Source organism: Trichechus manatus, unplaced genomic scaffold (genome assembly GCF_000243295.1).
Source record: "Trichechus manatus latirostris isolate Lorelei unplaced genomic scaffold, TriManLat1.0 scaffold00074, whole genome shotgun sequence".
In the NCBI taxonomy this organism is placed as follows: domain Eukaryota; kingdom Metazoa; phylum Chordata; class Mammalia; order Sirenia; family Trichechidae; genus Trichechus; species Trichechus manatus.
This window is the reverse complement of record NW_004444010.1, coordinates 6,721,727-6,734,352: the sequence shown is the minus strand read 5'-3', so window position 1 is coordinate 6,734,352 and position 12,626 is coordinate 6,721,727. Positions and strand designations below refer to the sequence as shown.

At 38.9% G+C, this 12,626-nt stretch overlaps 1 protein-coding gene across 2 annotated transcripts in view; it reads right to left on the bottom strand.

Moving 5' to 3' along the window:
• Positions 1–1,562: 1,562 nt before the first annotated feature.
• SNX18 (sorting nexin 18) overlaps positions 1,563–12,626 on the bottom strand; it is a 31,365-nt gene continuing 20,301 nt past the window's right edge. The window contains exons 2-4 of one of the 2 annotated variants that reach the window (XM_023734975.1): positions 6,043–6,185; positions 3,936–4,076; positions 1,563–2,049 (exon numbers count right to left, since the gene is read on the bottom strand). In XM_023734975.1, the coding sequence (XP_023590743.1) occupies positions 4,041–4,076; positions 6,043–6,185 (179 nt within the window). In that variant the 3' untranslated portion in view covers positions 1,563–2,049; positions 3,936–4,040. Of the gene's footprint in view, positions 2,050–3,935; positions 4,077–4,727; positions 6,186–12,626 lie in introns of those variants that run through there. The other variant, XM_004380463.2, reaches the window with a different exon arrangement.

Here is a 12,626-nt window from a genome sequence, read left to right as displayed (position 1 = left end):
ATATTCAATAAATATGTATTGAATGAACAAATCAATCATTGTATTCCCAGTGCCTAGAACCTAACAGGCATTCAACAAATATTCAATAAATATGTGTTGAATGAATAAACAAATCAATCATTCCCCTTGTCCAGGATAGTCCTCCCGTGCCAATGGTCTCATCAAACTTTTGAAGCTAAATGACTCAAATATGTGTTATTGGGGTATCTTTTTCTCAGCAACCTTTTGATGATATGGTTTTCCATGGGGTTTGTCTACAGGAAAATATGCTGGTCAGAAGACATGAAGTCTGGTCTCATTGAAATTTTTTGTACTGAAGGAGAAAAAGAACCAGCATGGGAATTTATTAGTTTATTAATTATTAGTTTCCCATTTCATTTAGAGCTTCAGACTCCTAAGAGCTTTGATGGTACTGAGTTTCCTTATTCTTGACTTCTGTTGAGATCCCTCTGTCACCCACTCGGAGGCCAGCCTTCCTCGTAATTCTTGGACCTCAGTTTGTGCCTTTCTTTCAAACTTTGCCAGTTGTGTTTAGGGAGAACACACAGCAGCTCCTTGGTATGCATGGATTTGACAGTCAAAACAACAGCCATTCACAAATGGCTCAGAAGGGCGTGAGGTGCAGTCATTTGTTTCATTGCTGAGGCATGGATTTGAATCCCACAGGCTGGTGTGCAGATGCAACGCCCGCAGCTGAACAAAGCCAGCACTGTGGCTCCGGGCACTGGGGCCGTTCTCTCCTCTCGTGGCAGACTCCTCTATTCTCCTGGAACTATAACAGCGTTCTTTGTGAAAAACAGCCCTCAGAAGAGGGCCCACTTCTTGTGCTGGTGATGTGACTCAGAGGGCTAGCATTTCAGCCATTTCACTTCGTTTGTGAAATCCAAGTTACTGTTATCACATACTTGGAGAGTCACAAAAGTCTTCTGTTGTCAAACACCACACTTGTGCTGTATTTATGGCTGCCAGTGCATTGTGGTACCAGGCTCCTCAGGGGAAGTGTACAATTGGGATATACCTTGTCCTCAAGGAGACTACCGTATCATCTCATCACTTCACCTACATTCACCTTGTAGCCCCAAGTTGACTGTATAGTGATTAAGAACAAGCACTGGAGTCAGGTGATCTGGGTTCAAATTCCAGCTCTGCCACTTTATGGCTGTGTGTCCTTTCCATGATGTCTATAAGCCTCAGTTTCCTTGTTTGTACCATCCAAGAAAAAAAACCAAACTTGTCGCTGTCAATTTCAAATCATGGTGACCCAAAGTGTTTAGAACTGTTCCACAGGGTTTTCTTGGCCGTAATCTTTACAGAAACAGATCACCAGGCCTTTCTTCCTTGGGTGGGTTTGAACTGCCGACCTTTAGGTTAGTAGTAGAGCGTGAACAGGGACTTTGTACCATTCCTAGATCAAAATGAGCTGTTAGTATATAAGTGGTAGGAAAAAGAAATGGATATTAGCCTAGGATCCATAGGTGAAACCCATTACCACTGAGTCAATTCTGACTCATAGTGACCCTATAGGGCAGAGTAGAACTACCTCATAGGGTTTCCAAGGCTGTAAATCTTTACAGAAGCAGAACTGCCACATCTTTCTCCCGAAGGGCAGCTGGTGGGTTCAAATTGCCGACCTTTTGCTTAGCAGCCGAGTGTAACCACTGTGCCACCAGGGCTCCTTATCCGCAGGTGGGTGGTTGTTAAATACCAACACAAAAGTGACATAAGTGCAAATAAAAGATAAGACACCGGGATTAGAGGAATATTGTGCAAGGCTTCACGGAGTGAGGGAAACGAAGGGCTTTTGGTTTGGAGACAAAAAAGTAACCTGTACCACATGAAACAACGACTGGGTTGGTCTATTCTCTCAACAGTCCACTTTATACATTCTCTTTAACAGTACATTTCTTACTGCTACCAAATTTCAACCAAAAAATAACACAATGGAGATTGATTTGTTCACATAGTGAGTCCATGGTCCATACAAGATTGTTCTTCCAGTGCCTTGTACAATTTGCTTCCACTCTGAATTCAGACTTCTAGTCTCCTAAACTGTGAGAAAATAAATCCGTTTGTTAAAGTCACCCATTTGTAGTATTTCTGTCATAGCAGCACTAGGTAACTAAGATACCAACATAAGCAGATGTTCAGTGGGACTACTTGAATGGCTTATGGTTTTAATCAAATTAGCTATAGAGTTTTGTGAACCATTTACATGGCAGCTGAAGATGGGAGCTTAAAACAGAATATGCTTATCTCCTTTTTTTCTGTGTAATCTTTTTCACTTCAAATAAATGCCTCCCTAATAGAGGAAAAAAAAAATTATGTTCCATTGAAGCTGAGAAATAGAGCAACCTTCATTTATTTTTTAAAAGATAAACATGGCTGATCTGCACTAACTGTAACATTTTGAAGGAAATAAAACAATATCCAACATTTGCAGCCTAAAAATAAATACCCTGTTTTACTTATTCTGTTAGGCAAAGGTAAAGTTGGAAGTGAGAAAACTGGATAATGCTTATTGATCTAAAGGTATCAGACATGATGTTTGATTCTGAGGAAAGAAAACATAGATGGAAAAAAACGGTGATAGCAATGGACTTAAGTAAAGAAAAACATTTAAAAGTATATAAAGTTTACATATTCGACTTGACAGACTAAAGTATTTTTCAAGTCCTTAATTAGGAGAAGAGCAGCAAAATTCAGGACAATTAAAATTGGCATTTAAGAATCTGCTGTATTGTTATGAATAAACACAAGACCCCCCTGCAATAGTGAGGCCCAATGACAATCCAATTACCGCTGTATTCAAGCCAGCGTGCACTGACTCCATGTTTCACTTTCTAATGTGTTCTCTTATTCTGGGTTCAAACCTACCTTCAGAAATAGCTGCCAAGGAGGGTACCAGGGTTACGATGCATGGGCTTGTGGAACCAGTCTCACTGGATTACAGTCACAGCACATAAACAACTCCACCAGTAATTAAAACAGCAACACCAGGCTCAAGTGGATGCTCTTGTGTTATAAACACATCATATATCAGAGTTACAAATTACAGAAATAAAGACAAATAATGGCATGAAGGGCATGATAGTTTATTTTAAAAAATTGTACCACGCTGATCACCATGACCAGCATACACATTATGATGGCTTTTCTCTTGGGTATTAACATTGCAGTATTTTTATATACTGAAATGTTTCAATAGGACCAAGAACGTTAGAGAAATAAAGATCTTAGATGAAAATGAGCGCTAATAATTCTGGTGTTCCACTGCACAGAATTAATTTAAACCGTTTATGAATCAGTGGCATTATACTGTAATGTAGTTATGAAGAAAAAAAGTTTTCTTATAAGTAGGCAGCATGAACTTATACTTTCTTGTAGTTTAATCTTTAGTTTTTATAATTTAAGCTATGTCCACCCTGGCTAAAGCACAACCATACAAGACCTCAGATATTTCCATGCAACCATTGCACAAGTTTAGTGATTCTACTTAAAAAAAAAAATCAAACCACCATCAAAATAAAGAGGCAAATAAATAAAAGTGATTTCTAAATCATTTGAAAAGCATAATGCTTATTTGTCCAATATAGACTCAAACTTTCAATTAAATGCTACAATCTCCGAACTTCTGCAATAAAGTTAATATTTATACATATATATGGGTTTTTCATTTATAGAACTGTATTCTGGAAAGAGCCCTGGTGACGCAGTGGTTAAAGTTCTTGGCTGCTAACTGAAAAGTCTGTAGTTTGAACCCACCAAATGATCCGCAGGAGTACGATGTGGCAGTCTATTTCCATAAAGATTACAGCCTAGGAAACCCTATGGGGCAGTTCTCCTCTGTCCTATAGGGTTGCTATGTCGGAATCAACTCAATGACAATGCTTGTTTTTTTTTTGGGGGGGGTTGGAATCTTTAAGGAGGCAGATTACCTCATCTTTCTTCTGCAGAGTGGCTGGTGGGTTCAAATCGCTGATCTTTTGGTTAGCAGTCAAGCACTGAACCGCTGCGCCACCAGGGCTCCTTATTGTTACTTTTTAGAGGACAATATATTTGGTTACAGTTCCACATATCTGTAGTAAAGACAAAGCCATAAGATGTTAAATCTGCCTCTAAGTAACCTGAAGTATAAAATTTTGACCAAATATTAAAAATATGAAAATTTGATCTTAAAAAGTATAGCCCAAATGAGATTACTTTTTAGAGATTAAATGTGCTGTTGAGTATGTATTTCAATAAACTTTTCTTTTTATGACTATCTGCAAACTGACCCTTTTCTTTAATCAATATGACTCACCAATAGTTCAAACTGACCTCTTTACTTACCATGTTACCATTTCAGTACCAAGGGATTTCTGAGGCAGTGTTAAGTCTGACTTCATAAAAACAGTGGATACTTTAACCTTTCAGTGACAGTTTTTAAATCTGCAAACCCAAAAATCACATTATTTAGTTCAACCACCTATAAAAACATTGAGATTTTGGCATTTCAAGTCAGAATCTCTTTGTGCTTTTTAAATTAAGCTGCTTTTGAACCTCTGTGGTATTTACTAGCCATTTGTATTTCCCTGTGAGAATGGTGCAGGGCTGGGCAGTGTTTCGTTCTGTTGTACACAGGGTTGCTATGAGTCAGAACTGACTCCACGGACCTAACAACATTTCCCTTTAATAAACAAAGAATATAGTTAAAATAATTTTAAAGATCAAATATCCTGGGAGCTTTCAATACTCTTTTTTTTTTTTTTTAATGCAGTATAAGTCAATTATTTTTTTCCTTCAGTATCTGGAATTGTAGAAATTATTTCTGGTCCCTCAACCAACACTACTTTTCATAACATGTAACACTGAATTTTACAGACATCCCTGAAAGCTTTTGATTAAGTAAACAAGTGAGTCACAGTGGAGTCTCAATCAGTTAACAGTATAGACCGATTAAAAAATCGTCACACTGATAGTAAAAGAAGATCTTCAAGCTTAAAAAAGAAAAAAAAAAACCCTAAGAACTAAAACCCAATGCTGTTGTCACTGATTCTGTACTTCTATCCCCTGACTGATCAGACTCCTCTTCTCCATTTCATGAGACATGTTCACCTAAATCTTCACGCCAAGTTTCCAGGACACTTGAGTGAAGAGGCTTATGCTACCGTCTCATCTAAGGGAATATAGTGGCACCATTTTCTTCCCTAACAGACAGACTTCATATCGCAAGATGAGCATCAAGTCCCTCCTCTACTCTCGCCACATTTTGTCAGGAGATAACACTTGCTATGCAAATGATGACGGCTGGTCTTCTCCACCCCCCAACCCAACTCCACCTCCCCACTCTGGCCAATATGAGGTTACCATCAGTTTGTCATTATATGCACTGGCCTTTCACTCTTTCAATCATAAAAGCTGTGGCTTACTTAAAAAAAAGAAAAAGAAAAAAGGGAGGGGAGAAGAAATGAAAACTCAAGAGTCTAAAGGCACAAAGTCGCATAGCTGCTCTAGTTGGAGTTTGTAAACAGAGAATAGGTTGAATTTAGGTAATCCCAATTTATGAGAGTAAAAAGGCATCCACAGCCGGCTTTTATTCAGCCAGCTTCTTTGAGACCCTTCATGGGTTTTGAGGTCTACAAAGTATGCACTAAAATACCCATACTTCAAAAAGCAATAAGGCAAATAGTATAATCATTATTCCAAAAGTTACAATGGTAGTGTAGGCATACATAGTATAATTTAGTTACAATGTGTGGTACTGTTTCTATTACATAACATATTAACTGTTTCTTTCCTACATAATTATATATTCAGCTGGGTTTCAGTTGAACACAAAACCATCCTTGTACCACCACTGATAGTTGGCAATAGCTCTTTGATGGCAGTTTTTATTCTGCTGTAGAAATTATCCTTGAACTGAAAAAAGTCCACAATCCAAATGTTCAGTCATTAAACACTATCATATTTGTGAAGAGCTTCTTCCAACTTCTGGGTTACTTTCTGGAAAAATATTATTTGTTGTTGTAAGAAATGTTGCATCTGTGATTTAAAGTCTCTTACTCGAATTTGATGGAAGTGGTGAATTTCAGCCAAAGTGGCAAAAGAAATAGTGTTACAGCGATCTTGAATGCCATCCGCCTTCTGGACCTCCATCTTTCCTTCTTCCACGTGTCGCCTACTCTCCTTTACTTTGGTAAGAGCTCCTGTAGTTTAAAAAAAAAATTAATATATATATACATATATCCCAATGACACAGCTGCATATTAAGCACAATCCTGGACATTATAAATACTTACCTAAACTATCTTAAAGTTCTTCGGAATTTAAAGTGATGCTTTAATCGCTCACTAAAAAGAAGGAATCTGGTAATGTTTCTGAAAACATCTTCACTGCTGCAATTTCACCTTATCAAAAACTATCATTTACTAGTACTTCCCTTCTCATCCAAATAGAGATACTACACATAACAGATAATAAACTACAAGGAACTATTTCTAAAAACAAACCAAGAAACTCTGATGTTTTCACATCCTTAAGAGAAAATATTTGCCATTATTACATACAAGTATATAGGGAGACTTACATATAAAAACAATACCCCACAGAGGATGCAAACTCACTTCCTCAGAAAGCCTCACTAAAGGATTATTAAATAAGACTTCCAAACACCAATGCAGGTGGTGTTCTGGAAATCACACCATGGTCCTGGAGGGTGTTTGGCAATGTTGCTGGTCTACAACTGAAAGCCACCTTCACTGGGACTGGCCAAGCCCAGGCCTTGTTCATCCACAGTGAATGCCCGACTAAAGTGCTTCCCATAGAGAGTGTTCAACGACGACCCTTACTCGTTGCCACTGAGTTGATTCCGACTCGTAGCGACCCTATAGGACAGAGAAGAACTGCCCCATAGGAGTGGCTGGTGGATTTGAACTGCCAACTTTTTGGTTAGCAGCCCAACACTTAACCACTGCACCACCAGAACTCCTGCTCAACGACTAAGGGGTGAATAACGCATGTATACCTGGTTCTGACACCAGACTCCATTAGAGACCCACACCTGGAGTATAAGGGACCTGAGAAAAAAGAATTCACTGGCTTTTCTCTGGAGGACAGTGGTGGCTCAGTGGTAGAATTCTCGCCATGCATGTGGGAGACCTAGGTTCAATTCCCGGCCCAATGCAACTCATATGTAGCCATCACCTGTCTGTCAGCGGAGGCCTGTACATTGCCAGGATGCTGAACAGGTTTCAGCAGACCTTCCAGACTAAGACAGACCAGGTAGAAAGGCCTTGCAATTTACTTCTGAAAATAGTGCAGGGTCAGGCAGTGTTTTGTTCCATTGTCCATGGGGCCACCAAGAGTCAGGGCTAACTTGATGGCAACTAACAACAACAAACCTTTTCTAGGGGCCGCAAGGATGGATGAGTTTTAAGTCTGCCCTAACTGCATGTACCATGTTTTGGGAATGAAGCCAGAGATGTCATAGCCTCTTGTCAAGAAATATCACAGGAGGCATGTGCAGGGGTAGGGGAGGAGCATCAGTCATCCTGGCACATGCCACTTGAGGGCAGGAGTTTCTCTAGGAGCCCTGTCATAAAAAGACATAAACGGCTGAGAATGTTTAGGGGTGGGAAACATAGGATATTCATGGATGCCTGGGAATGAGTGATGGATTAAAGCTCAAATCACCTGAGCACAGCCAGCTCAGGAATTCAGATTTCCCGATTCCATCCAGAACTCATACTACTAAACCATCATGAAAGACAAGACAGGACAGCAAGAGAAGTCTAAGACACCTGGTTTGGAAGGTGGCAGCATGGCAATACTGAAGAAAGAAAAGGTAGCCTGTTTGAAAAGAGGCGGGGGAGCTGAGAAGTTTGTTTCAGAAATGCTGAGTTTTAGCTAACAGTGAAATAAATATACATAGAAAGATGCCCTATTTCCACATCTCTTCATATCTCCTGCAAAATAATACAGACTAAACCTAGCATTAAATAAAACCTTTAAAGGTTAAACCATGTGCTTTTTGCACAGCTCAAAGACCTGAGAAATTAAAAATCACTACTACCAACAAATTTTATACGTGTGTGTGTCTGTACACACACCTACACATTTATTTCCATTTACTTATTCTAAATTAGATCTTTAAGTGAAAAGTAGCAGAGCCCCTGGCACAGGGAGAATACGCCTGGCACAACAAGTGCACTGAATGCTAACCCGCAGCCCCTTCCATTTAACCCATGGCAGAGACGTGTGGTCTGCCCAATGGCCCAATGGACAGGGCTCACTCAAGCTAACACAGCTTCAAGTGTTAGCTACTGCCCCAATCCTACTAAGAAGTCATCATTCTGAAAGCACAGCACTTTTAACATGTTTACTATGGCTGACACTACTAGTAAAACACTAAAATTTGCCTGCTTACAGTTTTGGTTCAGTGGTAGAACTCTCCCCTTCCATGTGAGAAACCCAGGTCTAATTCCTGGCCAGTGTACCCCTGCATAGCCACCACCTGTCTGTCAGCATGTTGCTATGATGCTGAACAGGTTTCAGTGGAGCTTCCAGACTAAGATCAACTAGGAAGAAAGGCCTGCAGAGCTGCTTCTGAAAATCAGCCAATGAAAACCCTATGGATCACAATGGTCCGATCCCGTTGTAAATGGGGTTGCCGTGAGTCAGGGCTGACTTGAGAGCAGACAACAAAGTTTATGCTAAAACAAGAAAGAGAGAGACTTCTCCCCCAAAAAGAGAAAGAGAAAAAACAGTTTTGTAACAAATTTATCTTTGTTACACTTATACAAGGTTTCGTAGCTTATATATGGAAATTGAAGTTGAAAAGACCAGGAAGGCATATATAAGGTAGAACTAAAGAAAAATAATTTCAAGAGAATGACTGAGAATATGAAATCATGAAATGCATGTTTAAACACAGTAAACAGAAAATGGGGGAAACGGAGAAAAGTTTCAGGTGGCTTGACAAATTTTTCATCTGACTTTGACCTAAGGCTCCCAAGGAAGCCATAGTCCAAGGGACAAACACTGAGGACAAGCACCCGAGTACCTAGACTATTCAGACGCAGATGCATCTGTGTAACAGTTGTTGCCCGTATTTGTAACATTCTGGAAGCAACCTTTGCTCTAGTCATTCAACATAGGAGTCTGAATGTCAATTAAGTTGTAGACTGTCAAAGTTCAAACCAGATCACCATATTAATTTCTAGAAGCTACATTCTATTATACAGAATTGCAGATGGGAGTCTGTAACAACCAATTTAAAAATAAACGAGACCAAAGTTTTCACAACTTACACATGGGCACAGCAACAAGTATTAAAGCTTTCTGGAGCATTAGGACCTTTTGGCTCTTAATATCTTTAAGTTTTTTAAGTGTACATACTATAGGAGCTAAGGAGAATTTAAGACTAATCCCCCCCCAAGGATGAATTTATTAATAAATAACACAGATCTTATTTTTTAAAGCCCCATAATGGACTGTGGGGCAAGAATTTTAACTCATTTAGCAAACATTTACTGAGGACTTAACATGCACAAAGCACGTTGCTAGAACAGGGAGATTCAAGCATTTAAACATTCAAGTCCTCATCCTCAGAGAAAGCAACGTCACAATGCACATCAGGACAGGACCATCAGTACGACACACAGTGTAACGGGACCACAAAGTAAGTAATCCGCATGGAGGGTTGAGTACGGTGTTTCACAAGACAGCATCTGAAGTGTATCACAAAGGAAAACATTCAGAGGGTCCGCTACGCATAAGCACTGCACTAAGCAGTACGGTGGGGGTGGCGGGCAGGGAACAAGAATGTGCAAACACTAAATGGTAGCTGCCAAAAATAGTAATCATGTGTGCCAGGCACTTTCCATGTCCTCTACGCTCACTACAACTTGACAGGGTAGACATTACTCCTATTTTTATAACAAGGAAACACTGAGGAAGCCGCTCAACCTTTTTGAGCCTCAAAAGTCATCCAGGTAACCCAGATAGAGGCCACCGAGGTATCTGAATCTATGACTAACTTCAAAGCAAACACCACAAATATTCTGAAAAGAAATATGGCAAGGAAGTCAGGTGGGCCTAGGTGAGAGCAGGGCTCTGGGGGACAGATGGCCTGGGTGGTTGAGGGCCCCCGGGAACATGGACCTCCCCATGCCCTCTGACACCTGGGCTGTGCCCCTGTGCCCTTTCTTCCTTTCTCATCTTCCTTATAGTGACCCTGGCTTTTATCTGAACATGTAATTCAGAAGGCCTTGTGAGCACATAAAATAAACTATTTAGGTTTTTTCTCTCTGGAATCTTACTAACCTCATTCAGTTCACTAATTTTGCCTGTAAAGCCCTTCAGTGTTCAAAAGATGTCTGATTTTCTTTTCTTTGTTGCAACATATCTTTAAATTTTCTTATCTTTGTGTGTGCCACAAATACACAAAAATATAACGGAAAAAGCAGCACTATTTCATTATGCTGAAAATGGAAGGGCCAACACTACCTTGTGGGGAGGGGCCCCCTTTCTTCTTCTTCATCTTTTTGTTTGTTTGTTTGGGTCTACTTAGATTCTATCAGAATATAATACAAATTGAGAACTACCACCCAAAATATTAATATGCAGTCCCTTTAAGAACAAATGGGCTTTGCCTCTCTTTGTTTTGGTGTAGCTGGACATCCTGTCCGAAAACAAAACAAAACTTTATTTTGCAAACTAGGAATGATAGAACAAATCAATCACTGATGAGAGGAAGCACCTAATAGTCAATTCCACTTGGAATTTCAGTTTAATTCACTTAATGCAATCCAAATCAGTTAGCATGATATGACAGGATGGCAAGGAGATGAGGATGAGATAGAAGTCTTTAAAAAAAAAAAAAAAAGAAGGACAATGGTTCCTGTTTAAGGGACTCAAATTATTTTCTAAGGTGCCAAGATGTACGTGCTAAAACACTTAAGGAGCAATATAAATAGTATATGAGGGTATTACATAGCATATTGTAAATGTACAAACTCCCACAGAATAGTATTTTATTTCTCCACAAAATAATACCCACTTATGTAGAGAAAACAAATTTAAAAAAGCCTTTAACTGATAGGCACCTAAATTGAGTTTTCTCCCAGATCCACCTTCAGAAGAAAGACAGTTAACAATAAAACAAGCTAACAGCGATGTGCTTAAAAAAAAAACCCACAGGAGTTCCTGAATCTATCCTGAATTGGACAGACACCAGCCCAATCCTCTCTATAAGAAGAGTACAGCAACTAGCTATCAAATCGAAGATCAGGATGATCACCCCAAGGGACTTCAACATCCTAAGTCAAATAAAAAGTACATTATCTTCTGTAATATAGGTTGCAAAGTTTTAAAAAACAAAAGAAAGCCATTTTATTTTTAAAGTCATCTCACAACACTCCAGCTAGTTTTTCCTATAGGCAGCGTAACAAATAGTAACGGTGTTAAATGTGCTTTCTTTCTTATAAGAAATAAAGTGAAACCATTCACTGAGTTGATTATCAAAGTTAATTTACTGGTTTACTGACCAGAAGTAAACAGAAAAAAATGTGACATCTTTTATTGGCTCAAACTATACACCTGAAAAAATAGCAAGAGTGTTTCAACACATGGGGAGTTACAGACAGAACTAGTTTTTCGGTTCCCGGGAGCTTCCCCTCAACTCTATCTTTACGCACTGTGCTTCTAAACTCTGTGTTCTCCAAGAAGAAACAGGGAACAAACTTTTCCAAAAGAAACAATATTACAAGCATGGGTTAGAGGTAACTGAAATAGTATTACTATTAGAACTAGAAGCTGAGTTTTGTTACAAATGGCTGTTTTCTCACAGTTTATTTGACAATTCTCAAACTGGGAATTGTCTGTACACATTTTTAAACTCCACATATTTTCGTATTTAAAATTTAAAATATCACAAGAAAAGCAGAAGTAAAACTTTCAGTTCAAGTTTAGCATCTCAGGAGTGGGAGGTAGGAGAAAGAAAACTATTAGGGCAGAGTACAATCATTTACAGACTTGCTACTTCTAGGGTATCTTTATCAATTAGTATGTAGCTGCTTAAGAAGCAACTTGCAGAGATACAACATAACCAGCTGCAGAGCTGTAACACAGCATTACAGCATCTTTCAAGAATTCTCTCCACTGTAGTGCACTTTTTTACCAAACCCAAGAGGAGTGTAAATAAAAGCTATAAACATTTCCCAGACTTTAAAGAACAAAAGGACCACACATTTTTATCATGGAATCGATACAAAAACAGGCAAAGGTTTTCAAAAGCTCTACTTTTTAAGTGGTTAATTTAGGAAGAGTCTGCCCACTGCCCGTTCCTTCTCCTCATAAACATAATATTGCCATATTGCTTTCAAAATAGAAATGGAAAATGAAAAAATAAGAGAAATGAAAAATAAGCAGCAAGTCTGTAAATGATTTAACTCTGCCCTAATAGTTTTCTTTCTCCTACCTCCCACTCCTGAGATGCTAAACTTGACTAAAGTTTTACCTCTGCTTTTCTTAGGATATTTTAAATTTTAAATACGAAAATATGTGGAGTTTAAAAATGTGTACAGACAATTCCCAGTTTGAGAATTGTCAAATAAACTGTGAGAAAGTATAAGGTGAAAAGTGGTCAC